Raw genomic sequence first — 19,055 nt, 5'->3', positions numbered from 1 at the left:
GTTTCTTTGTGTGTCTGTGAAAACTGACAAGCTAATTCTAAGACATATGCAGAACTGAAAAGGATCAAGGAGGACAATCGTGAATAAGAACAAAGTCAGAGGACTTTCTGCTCAATTAAAGTATCAAGTAATAAAACTGAAAAAGGAAAAGAAAATAAAAACAATGCTTACCTTTAGAAAGTGCAAGAGAATGATAGCAGCCGCAAGCAACCTGTACTATCTGGATATCTGATAAACTTTTAATATTTCTAGAAAATAAGAAGAGAGATCACGATCAGTTAATCCCATTTAATAAATGGATCCTGAATGCTATTTATTGACCACCTACTATGTGCAAGTAGTTTCCTACCGACCTAGATCACAATCAGTAAATCCCATTTAATAAATGGATCCTGAATGCTATTTATTGACCACCTACTATGTGCAAGTAGTTTCCTACCGACCTAGCAGTTCATGCTGTTTTCTTCACATAAGCCCAATTTACCAAAAATTTATGCTAAAATCAGTAAACAAAATCTAGATGTGAAAAAAATTAAGAGGTGCGATGAGAAAACATTTCGAAACAATATTTAAGCAAAGTAAACTATGCTCACACCTCAACTACTCCTCAGAGTGCTTTTATAATTCAGATGTCTTCTTTTATTATCAAAATTTTTTTTAAAAATCTTAAGCTTCAAGTGTGAAATTTGGCAATATATTTGTAAAACAAATGCACAAGATCTAATTTGTCTAAAATTAGTGTTCGGCCCAGTTTAATATATGTTCTCCTCCATCAGGTTCCTTAAGAACCAACAGAGATTCCTATCATATGGTGCTACCAATTCACAAATTATGAAACCTATTCCTTTTGGGCTATCCTTTTGCTTTACATCTATATCAGTGATACTCAATTTAATCTCTTACTAGGAAAATTTAATCAATTCACATTTATTATGATCACTGATATGTTCAGTCATATTTCTGCCATTGTGTGTGTTTTTTTTTAATAGTTTCTTTTTCCCCCCATTTCTGATTTTTCCTAAACTGCAATGTAATTCTAAAGACTAATTTTTACAACATTACAAAAATCAAGTAACTTTGTGCACCAACCATCCCAGGTTTTTCTTATGTAGTTCCCCTTCACCTGGTCACTCTACTGTTTTTCCTGAATGAATATTTTCAAGAAAAAAAAGGGGGAGACGAAGCATAATATGTTTCTTACTTCCCTTTACCTGATACTGCCACCTGACCTGATTCTGCCATATGAGAGTCCGGAGCAAGTTCTGACCAGAGTGTCGATACTCATGATTTTCGGGAGGCAGCTTCAGCAAATCAAATTTTGAGCAGGAGAAAGGAGAGTTACTCTAATTCCATATTGTGGTATTAAAAATATTTTTATTTAGTGGATTTATGTTTTTAACTACAAAACCTGAGAGATGTACTGCCACAATTTAGCAGAATCCAACTAGTTAGCAGCATCCAATGCACCTTCAGATTTTCAAATGTAGCAAAATGCCATTTTTCTGCAATGAGCAAAATCAAACACTGGCAATGTAAAAACAGGAATAAAAACTACATGGATATGCACAATTATGCTGAAGTTACTAAACAATTACTAATATTGTTTACGCATATTAGACACATCAGACATTGACCAGTGAATTATATTAAATATTTTTAAAAACCAACTGCTCCAGGTATCAAGTCCAATTTGCAAGACCAAGTAAAACATTTCAAAATACTACATTCTCATAGTACCCTACGGTTTTTCCTTCACATCATTTATCACTATTAATTGCTGGTGTACTTATTCATTTAATTATTACTAGTGTACTCTGCTAAACAATAAGCTCTGTGAAGGTGGACTACGTGTCTTATACCCATGGAATCCCTAGCACATACCATGTGCCTGGCAAAAAGCAGGTAATGAATAACACACTGTTAAAGTATAAGTGAATTTGTAAAGTCTTTGAGGCTTTAGTATTAAACTATTCATAAAGTTTGCTCCAAAAACTTCTAAATTTGCATGGCAATTCACACTTGGTGACTCTAATTTTCAAAACAATATCATAAGGCTTGGAATATAACATAAATGCTAATTTCTTTAGCCACGTCTGCTACAGGGACAAGAAAAGATACTCTTCTGTGGCATTACTGTTTTAAAGGAAAAAAATCTTCTTCTCCATGTAGATTTATTAATACATTGGAGATTGGTAGGGGGAGGCGTGGAGACAATATGCTTAGCTGTTGGGGGGTTTGGTTTTTTTTTTTGCTTTCAAGAAAAAAAAATAAAGAAATATACTGTAAATGGTTAAAACTTAATTTACCAAATTAGTTTCCCGTGTTCTTTTTCCTAAAGAGATAACAAATTAAAAAATTCTTAATGGGGCCGGCCCCGTGGCTTAGCGGTTAAGTGCGTGCGCTCCGCTGCTGGCGGCCCGGGTTCAGATCCCGGGCGCACACCGACACACTGCTTCTCCAGCCATGCTGAGGCCGCGTCCCACATACAGCAACTAGAAGGATGTGCAACTATGACATACAACTATCTACTGGGGCTTTGGGGGGGAAATAAATAAATAAATAAAATCTTTAAAAAAAAAAAATAAAATAAAAAATAAAAAATTCTTAATGAAACAGAATTCTATAGAATTCACCAAAAGTAACTCCCCTTTTTTAAGTAAAAAAGATAACGCAAATGTTTACTGGTTTCCAATTTTTAAAAGGATTCAAATACAGTTAACAGGCAAGTAAAATAAGCCAGTATAATTTTGTAAATAAAAAACACATAGATACATACATATACACTACACAAAGATTCCTAATTAATGAGAACTATGAAAAGAAAATCAGAATTCAGACATCTAGGGTAAATATTTTATAACTGCATATAAATTTAAAATAACTCCCTAAAGGTTAAAGTATGTCAAACATTTTAAATGGCTATGACATCACTAAAATGATTTATTGTAAAGAACAGAATCGTTTCTTTATTGAAATTAGAAAGATGTTTGAAATTCATAAGAAAACAGTTAACAAACGTGGAAATAAGATTTATACTTCTCTCCCTTGGGAAGTCTGCCAAAACAAATTAATTGTTGAATATGTATACTGGTGTATTGCTGTATTTTTCCAACTTAATGTATAGTAGCAATATAGGCAGAAACTAGGCATTCCAGTTGTTTGCAAAGGTAAAATTTCAACAACTGTTACGACTAAGAAAAGTCTAAATTATATAATCAAAAATTTGAAGAACTAAAGCATTTAATATTTGCCAATTCCAAACTCATCAAGGTGTATACATTAAATAGGTAGAGCTTTTGTATGTCAATCAAACCTCAATAAAGTGGTTTTAAAAATATATTTTGATGATAAAACATAATTAACAATTTTCTATTTCCCAGTTAAGCCACAACTTTCTTAGTGATTTGAGAAAAGTATTAGCAACAACTCTTTCTCCAATTTTAAAAAATTTAGGCCAACAACAAATCTAGTCTCTACCGTTAAGAAATACTCTTTAATTTTTCTTTCTAACCTAAAATGTTCTGAACTTTCAGATGCTAATGTTAGGCAGAAATTATAATATATGTTTAAAACTGAGTGAAATTAAGAAAATAAGTTTTACTTTTGATCAAGCTAACAATTCAAACATGTTTAATTAGTTTCTATAGTCCAGAAATAGTGTTCTTCACAAGGATCATCATATTAAACCATCCTGTCGTAATTTTTAATTGTGTATGTCCAAGAAACAGAACTTTACAAAATAAACTACAAGTTTATTGCCAGCAATTTTTTTCTAAATTTTGCATGGAAAAGTATGTATTTCCACTTACATTAAACTAAAAGATAGTAAAATTAGCCTTAACTTTTTTTTAATAAAAGTATAACACATATCCTACATAAAAAGAAGTAACTAGCCAGAAATGCAGGCCTACAGAAACCACTGATAGTGAATAATTTCTATCTTTCCCCAAGAAGTAGTGATTTCAAAACAAAATTAGAAGATTAACAAACTAGTAATAATTTCAAATATAATCTATTATTAATTTTATATTCTTTAATTTCAGTGTTGCTTAATTTACATATTCTTATCTATTGGCATTAAACGGATTTTGTTATCAAGAAAGCATAGCATAACGTGAATCTTCACTTTTCTGAACACTCTTATGAAAATCACAACCACTAACTTTTTGTTTGTCTTTCTCTTTTTTGAGTATCATTATTGGCTTGTCGACTTTTATATATTCAGTGTATTTCAGTCAAGGTCACTCTTTTTTTTTTTTTTACTGAGGAAGATTCACTCTGAGCTAACATCTGTTGCCAATCTTCTTCTTTTTGCTTGAGGAAGATTCGCCCTGTCAATCTTCCTCTACTTTGTGTCAATCTTCCTCTACTTTGCATGTGGGTCATCGCCACAGCATGGCCGCTGACCAGTGGTGTATGTCTGAGCCTGGGAAACAAACCCAGGCCGCTGAGGCAGAGTGCACCAAACTTGACCACTATGCCATGGCACTGGCTCAATAAACACTAATTTTTAAAAATGTATTTACACATATTTGAGTTTCTTCCTGTCTTGTATACATGTTTTATTCAAAATGTATGTGAAATTTACAAAGCTGTCTGACATCTCTAAATATCTAGAAAAAGCCTTGCATCTAAAAAACGATTTGGTGCTGAAATTTAAAAAGAAAAATATCACTGGAAGTCTTTCCTAAAAATATATTCTCACTGAAATATTACATTGCCCTTTAAAACATTAAAAAAATATCAGTAAAAACTATGTATATATTACAACAAATCAGCTCAGGTCATGAAAAACTGAGAAGGCTGAACAGGAGAAATGCCTTAACATACAGCTTAAAGTTAATTTAGATGTTTGGCAATACAAAAAATAGAGAAGTTTAAACCAGAGGACTCAACTGAGATCTCTTTCAGGTCTCCATCCAGGTTCATAAAATAGTAAAGTCACAAACAGATAATTTATTATTAAGCAACTTTCAAATAAATTGTCATATAACAAAATTCTCTCCTTATAATTACCTTTCTTTCCATTTACTAATCATCTACGATTACTGACTGAAATCCCTTATACTAGAAGTGAACAGCAACAAAAATGTAAGTATGAAAATTAAGAGACCAGTAGAGTAAAAATAAGGGAAACTAGATAAGCCTTGCCATGAATCATGGTTTTGAGAATACTGATTTAGAAAATCTAACACATAAGTCCCTTTCCACTCCTAAAAACACAAAATTTTTAAAATCTTAAATTAAAAATCCCATTCTACAACAATTACTTATGTGAGGAAACAAAAGCAGTAAAGTATATGACAAATGAGGTCACTACGTTTCCATGAATGCTTTGTATTATCTAGTCAAGAACCACTTGGTTGCAAACTACCATTTTCTGAAAGAAATCAAAATTGAAATGACTAAAAAATTTCAATTTACTTAAGGAAAAAATTTTTCTCCCAACATCACCATCATTAAGAGACATTAAAAACATAACGGGGGGGTGGGGGAGGGCCCAGTGGCATAGCGGTTAAGTGCAAGCGCTCCACTTTGGTGACCCAAGGGCTCCCAGGTTCGCATCCCAGGCGCACACCAACACACTGCTTGTCAAGCCATGCTGTGGCGGCATCCCACATAAAGTAGAGGAAGATGGGCACGGATGTTAGCTCAGGGCCAATCTTCCCCGGCAAAAAAAGGAGGATTGGCATTGGATGTTAGCTCAGGGCTGATCTTCCTCACAAAAAAAAATAAATAAATAACGGGAATTGTGTTTGTTATTTAATTGTTATCTCAGAAGAAACAAAGAGGAAGAAATTTGTTTGGGGAGTTTTGTGGAATTTGGTTACAAGTTCAATAAAGAAAATGTATGAATGTGATGTTATCTAAGTCTCTACAGACAGTTCATTACTAGAACAAATATAAAATGTCAAACTAAAGATTAAAAAATCTTTTGAAATGTTAAAGCAAATACTTTAAATGTATACTTTAAGTTTTTCAATAAACATATACACCTGGGGGAAGGTTATAGGCTTACTAAAAGAACAAGCTACCTTTCCTAGTTAAAGAAAACTCATTTCTAACAACGATTCAAGTTCCTATTCTGAAATATATTAGTTCCTGTGCTCCATTTTCTTATTCTAGTAGTTATATCCTATTATTTAAACTAAAACAAACATTGTCCATGTTAAATTAAAAACAAAATATCTAAATGTGTGTAAAATAAATGATACCTGGAAAATAAACCTAAAATTAGTTTAACATCTTGGTTCCTTGGAGAGTTCTCTTTTGTCCCCATAACTATTACTAAGAAGAAAGAACAAGAGTTTAAGGAGGCAAGAATTTGTATAATTCTAAAAACTAAGCATGAGTTTATGTTTCTAAAAGAAAATGAATACTTTCTTTAAATTTTTATATTTTTACCTAGATATGTTCATGCTCTTACAGTTTTTATTATTAAAACAATGGTTATGCCTGATGTAAATCTGTAAGACTACAACACTCATGAGGTATAGCTCATTTTTTTATTTTGAAATAATTCTATGATGAATTAGTGGTTAATATAAATTAAATCATGGTCACTGCTATGTAAAAAAGAGGAAAGTGACTGAATTCTTCTTACACTAAGTATGTGGGACTTCTACATTCAATAAAAACAATAAAGACTAAAAAAAACAAGACAGAGAAACATGCAAGTAATCAATATTTAATAAATATTTCAATAGCTGGGGTACTCAAGATAATAGAATTAGTAGTTTAAATTAGTCTAACCCACTTAAAAATTTTAGTAAGAAAAACATATAATAATTAGTACATATTCCTCATCCCTTTTCTTTACAAAGATAAATAATTTGGGAGAAAATACGAGGTATATAAAAAATAGCACTGAACCCAAATTAAAGGCAAGAATCTACCTAGTAAACTCCTTAAGAACTCAAAGGGGAGAAATAATTAGGTGTCAACTCTTACATGTCCACGTAGGCAGAAAAATTTAGATAAATTTATCATAAAAGATTGTTAAAGACCTCTTTTTGGTCACCTTTGTTACCTGGGTACTCTGATACATTCCTCTGATCCTAGCAGGCCAAGTTGTCCATCAGAATCGAGACCCCAAGCATACACCTGGCCCTTGTCATTTAGTGCTAATGTATGAGCTTCTCCACATGAAACAGCTACGATATTTTGGGCATCCAGGGCAACAACCTGCTCTACAGAAATCAAGAAGAGAGACATTACATTCTAGTTTTGAACTCACAATGAGAATAAAACAGAGTCTTCATCTTGTACAAAAAAGCTAAGGAAATGCTGAAATACAGACTAAGTATAACTAGTGTTATTTGGAAAAGTCTAATAAATATGTTCCATACAAAATTCTCATTGTGGTAAATACAGATATACATCATAGGGCATAATCAACTCAGAATATTGAGTGACTTGAGCATTTGGTGGAAGAAATTAACAGTTTATAAAGATTCTCTCAGAAAGTGCTCTTCATTCAAAGCCATTACCAATAAAAGAGAGCACTCTAGCTAAAAAGGGAATCAAATAACCTGGACTGTTTGTTTTTTAATAACCAAATCATAATTGACACACACTACCATTACAGATACTACTATGGAGTGATTCTGAAATTAATGAAATAATCTGAATTGGCAATTTCTGATAGGAAACAAATTCTTCACATATCTCATAAATTAGGCCTCTACCATATATGCTGAGGAGAGAACTGAAAGGTAATGCGACCATAACAAACAGGTTTCATTTTATGGACTGCCACTTTAATATCAAAGATATAAAAACTCCATATGCGGTTAAATGTGTTCAAGTTTTAAACCAGAAATTAATTTAAAATATTGGCCCTTCATAAGATTGTCAGTAGCCACTGATAAATCAGCAAAGAAAGTTAAATTGTTTCCTCAGTCTCCTTAACATATGCAATGTTTATCAGTTTTTTACCAGTACCACTATAAGTCTTTTTTTAAGATGTCATTTAAAATTAACTTTTTTAGCTTAATAAGAAAGCTGTAATTTCTGTCTTCAATAAATTGAAAGCCTCATGTTGAAGAGTTATTAAACTGAATCAGAGTTTCTTGAGATGCACATTTTAGCTCAATGTACAAATGCGGCTATTCAATAATGAAATGGAGTGCATCAAGGAGGTTTAGATCCCTACGTATAGGGAAATTCAAATTCTATCCTGAATTTTGAGGTGGGAGGTTAGCCCTAGAGAGCCTCTAGGAATCTGTACAACTCTTAATAATACGTTATTTTAAGTACTTACCTTAAAGTACTATGAGTTAATAATTCGTGAAGCTGGTAAACAGTATGTGGAAGTTCATTACACTAATCTCTCACTTTTTGTATGTATTTTGTATATATATTTTTATAAAATTATATTGTAGAAACATACAAAAACAAAAAAGGAAAACAAGATATACACATTGTCCCCCCCAAAAAAATCAAGAAAAGGGACTCAGAAGTATGTTATCATTTGTTTACATCAAAATATTCCCATAAATCTTACTTATGCAGAAAGAAGTAAAATACACAAAAGATCTGTTGTCTCTCAGAGGCCCCAGAAATGAGTCAATGTCTCTCCAAGACAATCCTCAAAGGAAATGTAGTGAAGAGCAGAAAATGACAGGATGACAAGAGAATAGGACAGGTTGGTTCAACAATAGCAAATGAAGAGTATTTAAATTAGATAGCAACAGTTGTATAATCAAAGGCACCAAAAATCCAAGAAACAATCATTCATACCAAACACTAACATTTACTGTATAATTCTTGTGCTCCAAGCACTAGAGACACAAAGATAAATAAAACATTTTGAGTTCTAGCCCTCAAGGAGTTTACAGTCTACAGAAAAACAGATGTGATAAGGATTGTGATTAAATGCTAACATAAAGATATACAAACAGCAACATGGGAACATAAGATACTTATTAAAACCTTGAAAGATACTAGGAAGAATTTTAGAAGACAGTGACACTTAAGCTAAGTCCCGAGCTGAGGAAAGAGGAAGAGATTCCATGTACCCATTTGAGAAAAGTCAAATTACTTGTTATAGCAAAACAAACTAAAAGCAAAGTAAAAAGACTGATAACAAAATAGGGAAAAAACGTTATTCATCTCTCAAGCAAAGAAACAACTTCCCCAATTTTTAAAGACTTACTAGAAAAGAAAAAAAAGAACAGTAATTCAGTGAAAAATGGGCAAAAGATATGAACTGATAGTTCAGAAAAAGAAACAGAAATGGCCCTTAATCATATGATAAGATGCGCAACTTCACTGATGAGAGAAATGCAAATTCGAACTACATTAAGAAGCCAATAATATATTCACTTAGAAAATTCATTAAACCACACACTTTTGATTTGTGTACTTTTATATATGGGTTAACCTTCAATTATAAAAGTTTACATTTATCAAGAGAATGAGAAGACAAGCCACAGACTGGCAGAAATATTTGCAAAACACATCTAATAAAGGACTGTAATCCAAAATACACAAAAAACTCTTAAAGTTCAACAATAAGAAAATGAACCACCCAATTAAAAATTAGGCAAAAGACCTGAACAGACACCTCACAAGCAAGACATACAGATGGCAAAGTAAGTATATGAAAGGATGTTCTACCACATATGTCACTAGGGAATTGCAAATTAAAATAAGAAACCACTATACACCTATTAAAATGGCCAAATTCCAAAACACTGACACCACCAAATGCTGGCGAGGATATAGAGGAACAGGAACTCTCATTCACTGCTGGTGGGAACTGGTACAGCCACTTTGGAAGACAGTTTGGCAGTTTCCTACAAAATTAAACATACTCTTACCATATGATCCAGCAATCGCTCTCCTTGGTATTTATTTACCCAAAGGAGTTGAAAACTTATGTCCACACAAAAACCTGCACACGGATGTTTATAGCATCTTTATTCATAACTGCCAAAACTTGGAAGCAACCAAAATTCTTCAGTAGGTGAACAGATAAAGTGTGGTACATCCAGATGATGAAATACTATTCAGCACTAAAAGGAAATGACCTATCAAACCATGAAAAGACATGAAGGAAACCTAAATGCATATTACTAAGTGAAAGAAGTCAATCTGAAAAGGCTACATATTGTATTACTAATTCCAACTATACGACAGTCTAGAAAAGGCAAAACTTTGGAGACAGTAAAAATACTAACGGCTGCTGGGGGCTGAAGGAGGGAAGGACGAATAGGCAGAGCACAGAGGATTTTTAGGGTAGTAAAACTAATCTGTATGATATTACTACTATTCTGTACAATACTACATATCATTATGCATTTGTCAAAACTCACAGAATATACAACACAAAGAGTGAACCCTAATATAAACCACAGACTTTGGATGATGATGATGTGTCAATGTAGGTTCATTTTGGTAATAAATGTACCACTGTGTTACAGGCTGTGGATAGTGGGGGAGGTTGTGCATGTGTGGGGATGGGGTATATGGGAACTTTCTACTTTCTGCTCAATTTTGCTGTGAATCTAAAAAATAAAGTTTATTAATGAAAAAAAAAGTCTATGCTTATTAAAAAAACACACACACCAAGATAACATTTTTCTCCTAATAAAAATCCAAAAGTTTGACAACAGTCTGTTGGAGGAAAAGGTACTCTTGTATATGGACAGTGGGAATACAAAATAGAACAACCCTCATGGAGAGGAATGTGGCAATACCTAAAATACATACGCATTTACCTTTTGGACCTAGCGATTCCATTTCCAGGAAATTATCGTACAGATGCACCTAAGTACTGAAGGGGAGCAGAATATGCCACCCTAAAATATGCCACTTTGGCACAAGGATTATTTTGAGCTGAAGGCCATAAACAAGAAGCAGATACAAGAAAAGCTCTCTGCCCTCCCCCTATTTGCCTAAAAAGCAGGACAAATTTGTAAAGGTGTCCCCCCTTCCCTCTCTACCAGGAAGGACAGAAATTAATCACCAGAGACAACCCTAGACCCTTATCTGCTCAGATATAGCACCAACGGAATGGTGCTGTAATGGAATCTACATAAACAAATTTTACTAACTAGCCCTTATCTCACATTAGTACACCCACATATTTACCTTCCCCCAATTTGCCACCTAAGAAACTCACTCTTTTTCGTTTTGTTACCTCTCCAAAAATTTATCATTCCTTTGTTAAGACGCTGTATAAGCCCATGTTCTAGCACCAATTTCATTACCGAGTACTCCCACATGTAAGTGCAACACATGTGTTAATAAACTTCTGTCTTGTTAATCTATCTTTTGTCTAGACAGGCCCCCACTGGAGAACCTAGGAGAGTAGAGTACAAATACATATGTGTGTGTGGTGAGTGTGTGTGTATTTATGTATATCTGCAGCAACATATATGATAACAAAAGACTGGAAATATTCCAAGTATCCATCAATAAAGGATTCTATCTACACAATGGAATATTATGCTCTACAAAAATAATAAATAATGAGAAAACTCTACATGCTGATATGGGAAGATCTCAAGGGTACATTTTCAAAGGAGAAAAAAAATCAAAATGTGGAATAGTGTACATGATTTGCTATTTTTTACATAAGGAAGAGGGAAGAATAAGAACATATATTCATATTTGCTTACATCTACATAAAGAAACTTCAGAAATACATACAAAAAACTAATAAACTTATAAGGGATGCAGGTAGAGGGGGAAACAGGGTGGTCAAATGTAAGAGCAAACCTTCTCAATGTATATTTATATTACCTTGATTTTTGAACCATGTGAATATATTGTCTATTCAAAACAAAAAATAAAATTTGATTAAAAAAATTAAATAGAATGTTAGAGAAAATAGTTAAAGCAAAGTATTAAAACGAATGTGTTCACTTTAAAACTGACCTGAGCTCTTTAATTTTTTCCTACATATTAAAAACTCAAAATAATGTTGGTTCTTTCAGAACTTTAGCCCCCTCAAATTACTGAGATACCTATTTTGAGAATGGATGACTACTTCAGAAATACATTATTAAAGAAATCTAACAGTTATATGTCCTGAAGATAGTATTTAATATAGGCTTTTCAGACAATAAATACACAAAACAGGTAACTTCTCTGTACAATTTTTAAAAATTACTTCTTTTTTCCAAATGGCCCATCAAACGAATAGCCCCAACCATTTCCCCCAGTATGCGAGAAATAGTATATTGAGACATTTCACATCCAGGTCAAATTCTGGTTTTGAATGCTCAAAACAAGATGGCCTGAAAAGAGAGTCAATGATAAGCAAGAACAAAGGGGGAATAAATGAACCCAGCAAAACAAACAAAAAATTCACTACAGGGGCTGGCCTGGTGGCATAGTGGTTAAGTTCGCACACTCTGCTTCGGCAGCCCAGGGTTCGCAGGTTTGGATCCCAGGCTCAGACCTAACGCACTGCTCATCAAGCCATGCTGTGTCGGTGTCCCCCATAAAAAATAGAGGAAGATGGGCACAGATGTTAGTTCAGGGCCACTCTTCCTCAAGCAAAAAGAGGAAGATGGGCCACGGATGTTAGCTCACCGCCGATCTTTTCCACCAAAAAAAAAAAAAAAAAAAATTCACTAGAAAGCCTGACTTGATGATGCACTGTGTGCCAAAAAAAGGAAACAATTCATTCCAAACCTAACAGCTAACATTTATTGAGTGTTTCCTATATAGTAGGTACTATGCTAACTCTATTAAGTTTTAATCACTAAGCTACATTTGCCTTTCAAGGCCAAGTAACACAGTTAGAAACGGAGGGTAACTGGGGATTAAATTCACTTCAATTTAGGATCAGTATGGATATATATGGAAGAGAACAGAAAACAAAAAAGAAAAATTTGCCAAGCAAGCCCATTAAAAAACAATTGATTCCTTTGATAAATAGGGTCTACAAGATGATGATGGAAATATGAACATATAATGTTAAGCTTGTTGGAAAAGGTTTAATAATAGCACATGATCATTACCAGTTGATTGTAATTGAGAAATAAGGCTATCTGTCAAAAAAAATACAAATACACAGATAAAAATATGTGGAAAAATGTTAACTGTTGGTCATTGTGTTATTCTTTCAACTTTTGCTTCAAAATGTTCAAAATAAAAAGTTTGAGAAAAGTAACACTGTGTTCATATCAGTATTTATGGTTCACAGAAGACAAAAGAAACATTTAGTTTTGGGAGCACAAAAAAAGGCAAAGAAAACATAAGCGGAAGAGATTGCCTCAGGAAAGAAAAAATACATTTTTCAGAGACAGGAGCAAAAACAGAAGATAAAGAACTGGAGAAATGTAACATATCCATCTTGAAAATACAGATATACTCCCAATACATCTCTAATAGGTCCAAGCTCATCATTACTTCTGGTTTTTCTTAAACCTGTATAGTTAAAGTTGCAATATTTTTGAAAACTGATGAGAAGAAATACGCCATCTTCTTTGCTCCATAAATGCAAAACATTGTCATTTTCAGATTTATAAAAACCAATTAAAATGTTCAACCTAATGATGGTTTTCATTCCTACATCATCTATCTCCTCCCAATTACCCTTGTATGCACATCTGACTTCAGCATTTGTTCATTCACAAACTACATCAAATAAATTTTGCAGCACAAACATAATAAAAGAAAAAAGAATACTGTCACACATCCTTTTAGCAATACAGGATAGGTGCAGGTTCTTGTTACAAAATGTTACGTGATAAAATCCTTCCTGTTGAATAACTAACTGGATAAGAACATCCTATTTCCTTTGGGACCTAAGAAATATACTCAACAATTCCTAAGTTTATGAAAATTCATGTATAATATTGTGGGAGATCAAGATTTGGCCACCCTAAAATCTATCTCTTTACCTTGGTTGTTTTCTCTAGGGACATTTGACCTCCCCCACTAACTGCCTAAAAAATTTGACATAGTAACTCCTTCCTGGAACAGATCTATCATGATGGCTGTAAAGATAATGTAGGATAAATGTTACAATAAGAAAGGCACCAACAAGCTCATCTTATCAGAAGTTCTGTCTCTCTGGCCACATTCTCTGGATGGCCCAGCAAGGAGTTGTCAGACAATCATTTACATTTATAAGGGAAATCTCCATTTGTAAAGGTATCTCCCTCTCTGTTTTGGGAAGAGGGGGAGATGGCCTCATTTCTAGAGGCTTATCAATGTGGAAGGTGAGGCCTTAAATCTGCATAATAACCTTACTCTTGTTTACTGTGCTTTAGTGGTAATCTCCTGTAACTGACTCCCCCCACCCCCAAAATCCTCCTTTGTCATTGGCTGAACATGGTATTTAAGACGAGAATTTCTGCTATTGTGTTGAGAAACGCAGCGTCCCTGCTTTCTCCCATGTATACATGTTATTAAACTTGGTATTATTTTCTCCTGCTAACCTGTCTTGTTAATTATTTGGCCAGCCATAAGAACCTTAAGAAAAAGGGGAGAGGGAGATTCTCCCTCTTCCCCCGACAATATCATCTCCAGACTCACTGTTTAAGAGTTCACTTATATGATCAATTTCACCATCATCATATAGTAGTGCTATCTACATTCAGCTTTTGACTTGTCTAGTAATTGTGAAACATCTACCTTCCTCTGTCAATTTTCTTCTCTCTGCCATTATGGACAAATAATGAAAAATTCTGCATTATCAACGGTGGTCAATGAAAGCTACAAAAAGAGAAAAATAAAAACTACAAAGACAGTGACTCCAGACTTCTTTTATACTTTCTTAAAAGATGATGCAAAACCACACATTGTCTGAAGAAAATTGAAAGATGCTAAATACTGATGATTTATTTCACTACTGCACCATCCTTCTAGGAAATCCCACCCTTGTTCCACTTATAATTTTAGTCTTTTAATTTTATCTAGTTGGGAATACAATCGATTCTTGTTATTCACAGTAGTTATGTTTTAAAAAGTCACCACGGATACTTAAAGTTGCCACGCTGAATCACTGCCCCTAGGGAAAATACATGGTTAGGTTCTTCCAAGCCTCAACCCCATTTTCATCAACTGATCAACACATAACCTTGTTTTATGTGTGTTTCTGTTTAAAGACATGTTAATATATACTGTTGATTCATTAACATTGAATTCATAGTCAACAGCACTGTATAACTCATGCCTCAATGCATTTTCTTGTAAGGCATCTCACAGCCTTCTTGTGCTTTGGAACACCATATAGAACTTCAGCTCTACACTCAGGGGCCATTTTAAAGAGTGAAATCGCCAACAAAAATTACAAAAATATGAAAAATATGGCACTAAATATAGTACAAAAGGACACTTGTTTACAGTATGAGAGCTGAAACAAGAAGGCAGAGCATTGCTTTGCTGAACCTCAACTGAGAATGTGCACATCAGGAGACTCAAATATTTTACAGCTCTGCACATGTGCATGTCCAGGAACGACCATGAAAAGCTCCGTGAGCAGCGACTGACTATGACCCAGGTTGATTTAATAACAGTACACATAAACACTTCTTCCTACACAACCAATCACAAAATATACAACATGGTCTATTAGGAGTCTTTTGCTAATAATCAAGGTTTAAATCTGATAATTAGATATAATCATCAATAACAATATGCTCTAAGAACCTTGTAAACAGAAAACTAACAGTAAAGAATGTGTTGTCCTTTGGGTATAAAGGTAATACTATAGAAATACCATTACTAACATATTCACAACTAGCATCTCTTAAATGCTACAACTTATTCAAAATTCTAAAATAGCTACTTGAGGGAAAATATAAACATTATCATGTTACCCTGTATCCTCTTTCACTTATAGATCTCAAAATCTTATTGTTATGGGATGAATTGTGTTCCCCCAAAATTCATGTTGAAGTCCTAATCCCCAATACCTCAGAATGTGACCTTATTTGGAAAAAGGGTCATTGTATGTAAAAAAGAAAAAAAAAAAAAGTAATTAGTTAAGAGGAGGTCATATAGGAATAGAGTAGGCCCCTAATCCAACTTGTGTCCTAATTAAAAGGGGATTTGGTCAGACAGGCACACAGGGAGAATGCCATGTGAAGGAATACCTAAGTGCCAGCAAACCACCAGAAGCTAGGAGAGAGGCCTGGACCAAATCCTTTCCTCATAGCCTTTAGAAAGAACCAACTCTGCTGAGAACTTGATCTTGGACTTCTAACCTATAGAGCTATGTGATAATACATTTCTGTTATTTAAGCCACTCAGTTTGTGGTACATTGTAATGGCAGCCCTAGCAAACAAATACACTTGAATAAATATTCTCTGGTTCAAAACATGCCTGTCAAGTTAGCCAAGTATTACCATCTATGTTTTAAAGGCTATCCACAGAAAGAAATAACTTATTCTGAATAATTCAATCATAGATAAACTTGATTTTGAAATTTAGAAGTTTCTATTTCATAATTACATTATTATTCCCATGCCAAAGGATTAAAAAAAATGGCAAAAAAATATTTACACAAAATTGGCAAAAGATATTTCTCTAAACAATCTTTAAAACATAAGCCAAGGGAAAAAAAACTTTTTAGAGAGCAAGTTGGCAATACGTATTACAATTCTAAACATGCATGCCTTCTAACCCAGAAATTTCCCTTTTAGAAATTTGTTATACATTGTAAAATGATGTTTATTGAATCACAGTTTGTAATGGGGAAAAAACAACAACAGGAAATAACCTGATTTCCAGTAATAGGTAGGTAAGTAAATTATGGAATATCTACATAATAGAAACTGATGCTTCTATTAAAAAGAATGTCCGTATAGTAACATGAAAACAGAGAAATATATTAAATGAAAATGCAAACCACAGAATTTTATGTATATGTGTACAGAATTATGTATTTTAACAATGGTATAAAAGATATGAAAATATAAACAAACAGTAGTAGTCATCTTTAGGATGTAGGGGAAAAAGTGGCTTCCATTTTTTAAATCATACATTTCTATAACTCTGAAAAAGAAATAAAGTACTTGTATTATTCTGTTAATCACAACAAACAAGGATTTTTTTAAGGTATAAGAAGTCCCTAACTAACCCTAAACCCCACAGGAACAAATGTCCTTTGTTTCCCAAAATCAAAACACTGGGGAAATAACTAACCTGGAGTGATAGGTTTTCTTACCTAGGAAACAGAAGCTATAGTCAGGTATTGTTTCTCTTTAAAATGTGACACATAGTTAAGTTAAATGCTGCCCACAAATATCTATCTTAACCTTTCTGGAACTGATAAAGCAAGAGAGCTAAACAAGCCAGAATAGGTGAAGGGTGGAGATAAATTTCTGACATCCAAATTTAAAACTCAAATGAATTTTTCTATAGAATATGTTACAAAGGTCAGTTTAAATTATTGATAGAATATATACTTAGGTAATATTGATAGAATATATACTTAGGTAAATGTGTTTTTAAAGAAGACTGGTTTGAAAACCTATTTATGATATCTAACAATATTTCCACAAGCAAAGAAAAATTACAAGTTTTTAAAAACACAATTCATTCACAAACCAAGGACTATCTGGTATAAAAGTACAATTACCAATCATGATCCAAGTCCACAATTAATCTTAACGCTTAATGTGGTCTATGAGTTTAATGAAGTCTTATATATATTTTTAATTAAAAAGAAATTTGAATTCCAACAAGGTTTGAACTATCGATGTTTTATAGACAGAATAAAATTCTTTGTTGATGTTCTATGTTCAAGTTATCAGGATCTAAAAAACAATACTTTATAAATAGCAACAAGCACAACCATTTGATAACAATTACAAAACTGAGGTCAGAAGAAACACACTTTGTTAAATAGCTAATTTAAAGAGGCACCATTTCAATTCCTTAGTAAATGTTTAATTCTGCAAGAGCTTAGGTTTCAAAATCCTGTCTTACCATGCCTCACTAGTTGCTGTAAACATAGGTTTTCTCTTCTCCTCTCTCTGAATAACTCAAAACTCTAACTAGAGCATGCAATGCGCGCTTAAAATCCATCTTTAAAAATTTAAAGTTCACGAGATACCGTATTATAAAATTAAAAAGGTACTGTGTAACTCCATTCTTGTCTAAAAATAAACATATTTTTAAACACACAGCCCAAATACACATGCAGAGAAAAGACTGGAAAAATACATAATAAAATTATCAACACTGGTTTATCTACAAGTGTTTTTTTTCTTCTTTTACTGTTCTTTAATTGTTTAAACAACTGAATGTATAGCTGATGCATTTTATGATTCTGACTTTTTAAAGATGAAGAAATTAATCACTTGGGATTGGTGAATAGCACCAATAAATAATTCAGAATGCTTTTTTTGACTTTAAATAATCATATCGCTATCCTTATTACAGAGATAGATAATCAAAAGGCTACTTCACTTGAGGCACATACTTCCCTATTGCTAAGTGAAATCATTGTTTATTGACACTTTTTAAAGAATCTCTAATATAATGCATATAATGATCATCATAAAATATATTATAAAACAAGATTTAAAGAAACAAAACTAAAACATCAAAAAATTAAATGAAAATGTTTGTTCTCTAAAATTATTACCAAAAATTACCAATAGCAATGTGGAATGGTACAATGCACTCACAAAAACATTTAACAAGTTAATACAAAGTAACTTACTTGTCTTAGTAGATAGCCCACAATAAAATAATGTTCATATGGAGATATAACTAATTAGATTAAAAAATTCTTTATAACAGATATGATTACAAGATTGTACCCCTTTTATGCATTCTATCTACATACAGGTATACTGTTAACACACACAAATAGCTTATTACATGCCTGGCACTGTGCTAATAAACACTTTATTTATTTAATCTCATTTAATCCTCATAACATCATGAGGCAGGTGTACCATCATCCCTACTTCCCAGACCAAGGCACTAAGATATAAACATTTCCCTATTTATTAACTGCTATCTTTCTGTTAATATTATTTAAATAAAAAGGTTATGTTTTAATAATTTATTTTCAAAATATACTTAAAATTTTATAAATACTTAGGGCTTTACAATATTATTTAGAAAAGTCCTT

General features: G+C 32.9%; 1 protein-coding gene across 7 annotated transcripts in view; it reads right to left on the bottom strand.

Moving 5' to 3' along the window:
* HERC4 (HECT and RLD domain containing E3 ubiquitin protein ligase 4) overlaps positions 1-19,055 on the bottom strand; it is a 151,867-nt gene that overhangs the window by 115,752 nt on the left and 17,060 nt on the right. For 4 of the 7 annotated variants that reach the window (XM_087432136.1, XM_087432138.1, XM_087432139.1 and 1 more), the window contains 3 exons: positions 7,031-7,190; positions 1,212-1,301; positions 172-248 (listed from right to left, as the gene is read on the bottom strand). In XM_087432136.1, coding sequence (XP_087288262.1) covers positions 172-248; positions 1,212-1,301; positions 7,031-7,190 — 327 coding nt within the window. The remainder of the gene's footprint in view (positions 1-171; positions 249-1,211; positions 1,302-7,030; positions 7,191-19,055) is intronic. The other 3 variants (XM_014784913.2, XM_014784914.2, XM_087432137.1) reach the window with 2 other exon arrangements.

This window comes from Ceratotherium simum, chromosome 6, assembly GCF_057802395.1.
Source record: "Ceratotherium simum simum isolate JZ-2026a chromosome 6, ASM5780239v1, whole genome shotgun sequence".
Taxonomy (NCBI): Eukaryota; Metazoa; Chordata; class Mammalia; order Perissodactyla; family Rhinocerotidae; genus Ceratotherium; species Ceratotherium simum.
The sequence above is the reverse complement of the archived record's forward strand: the minus strand, read 5'-3'. Positions and strand labels throughout refer to the sequence as shown.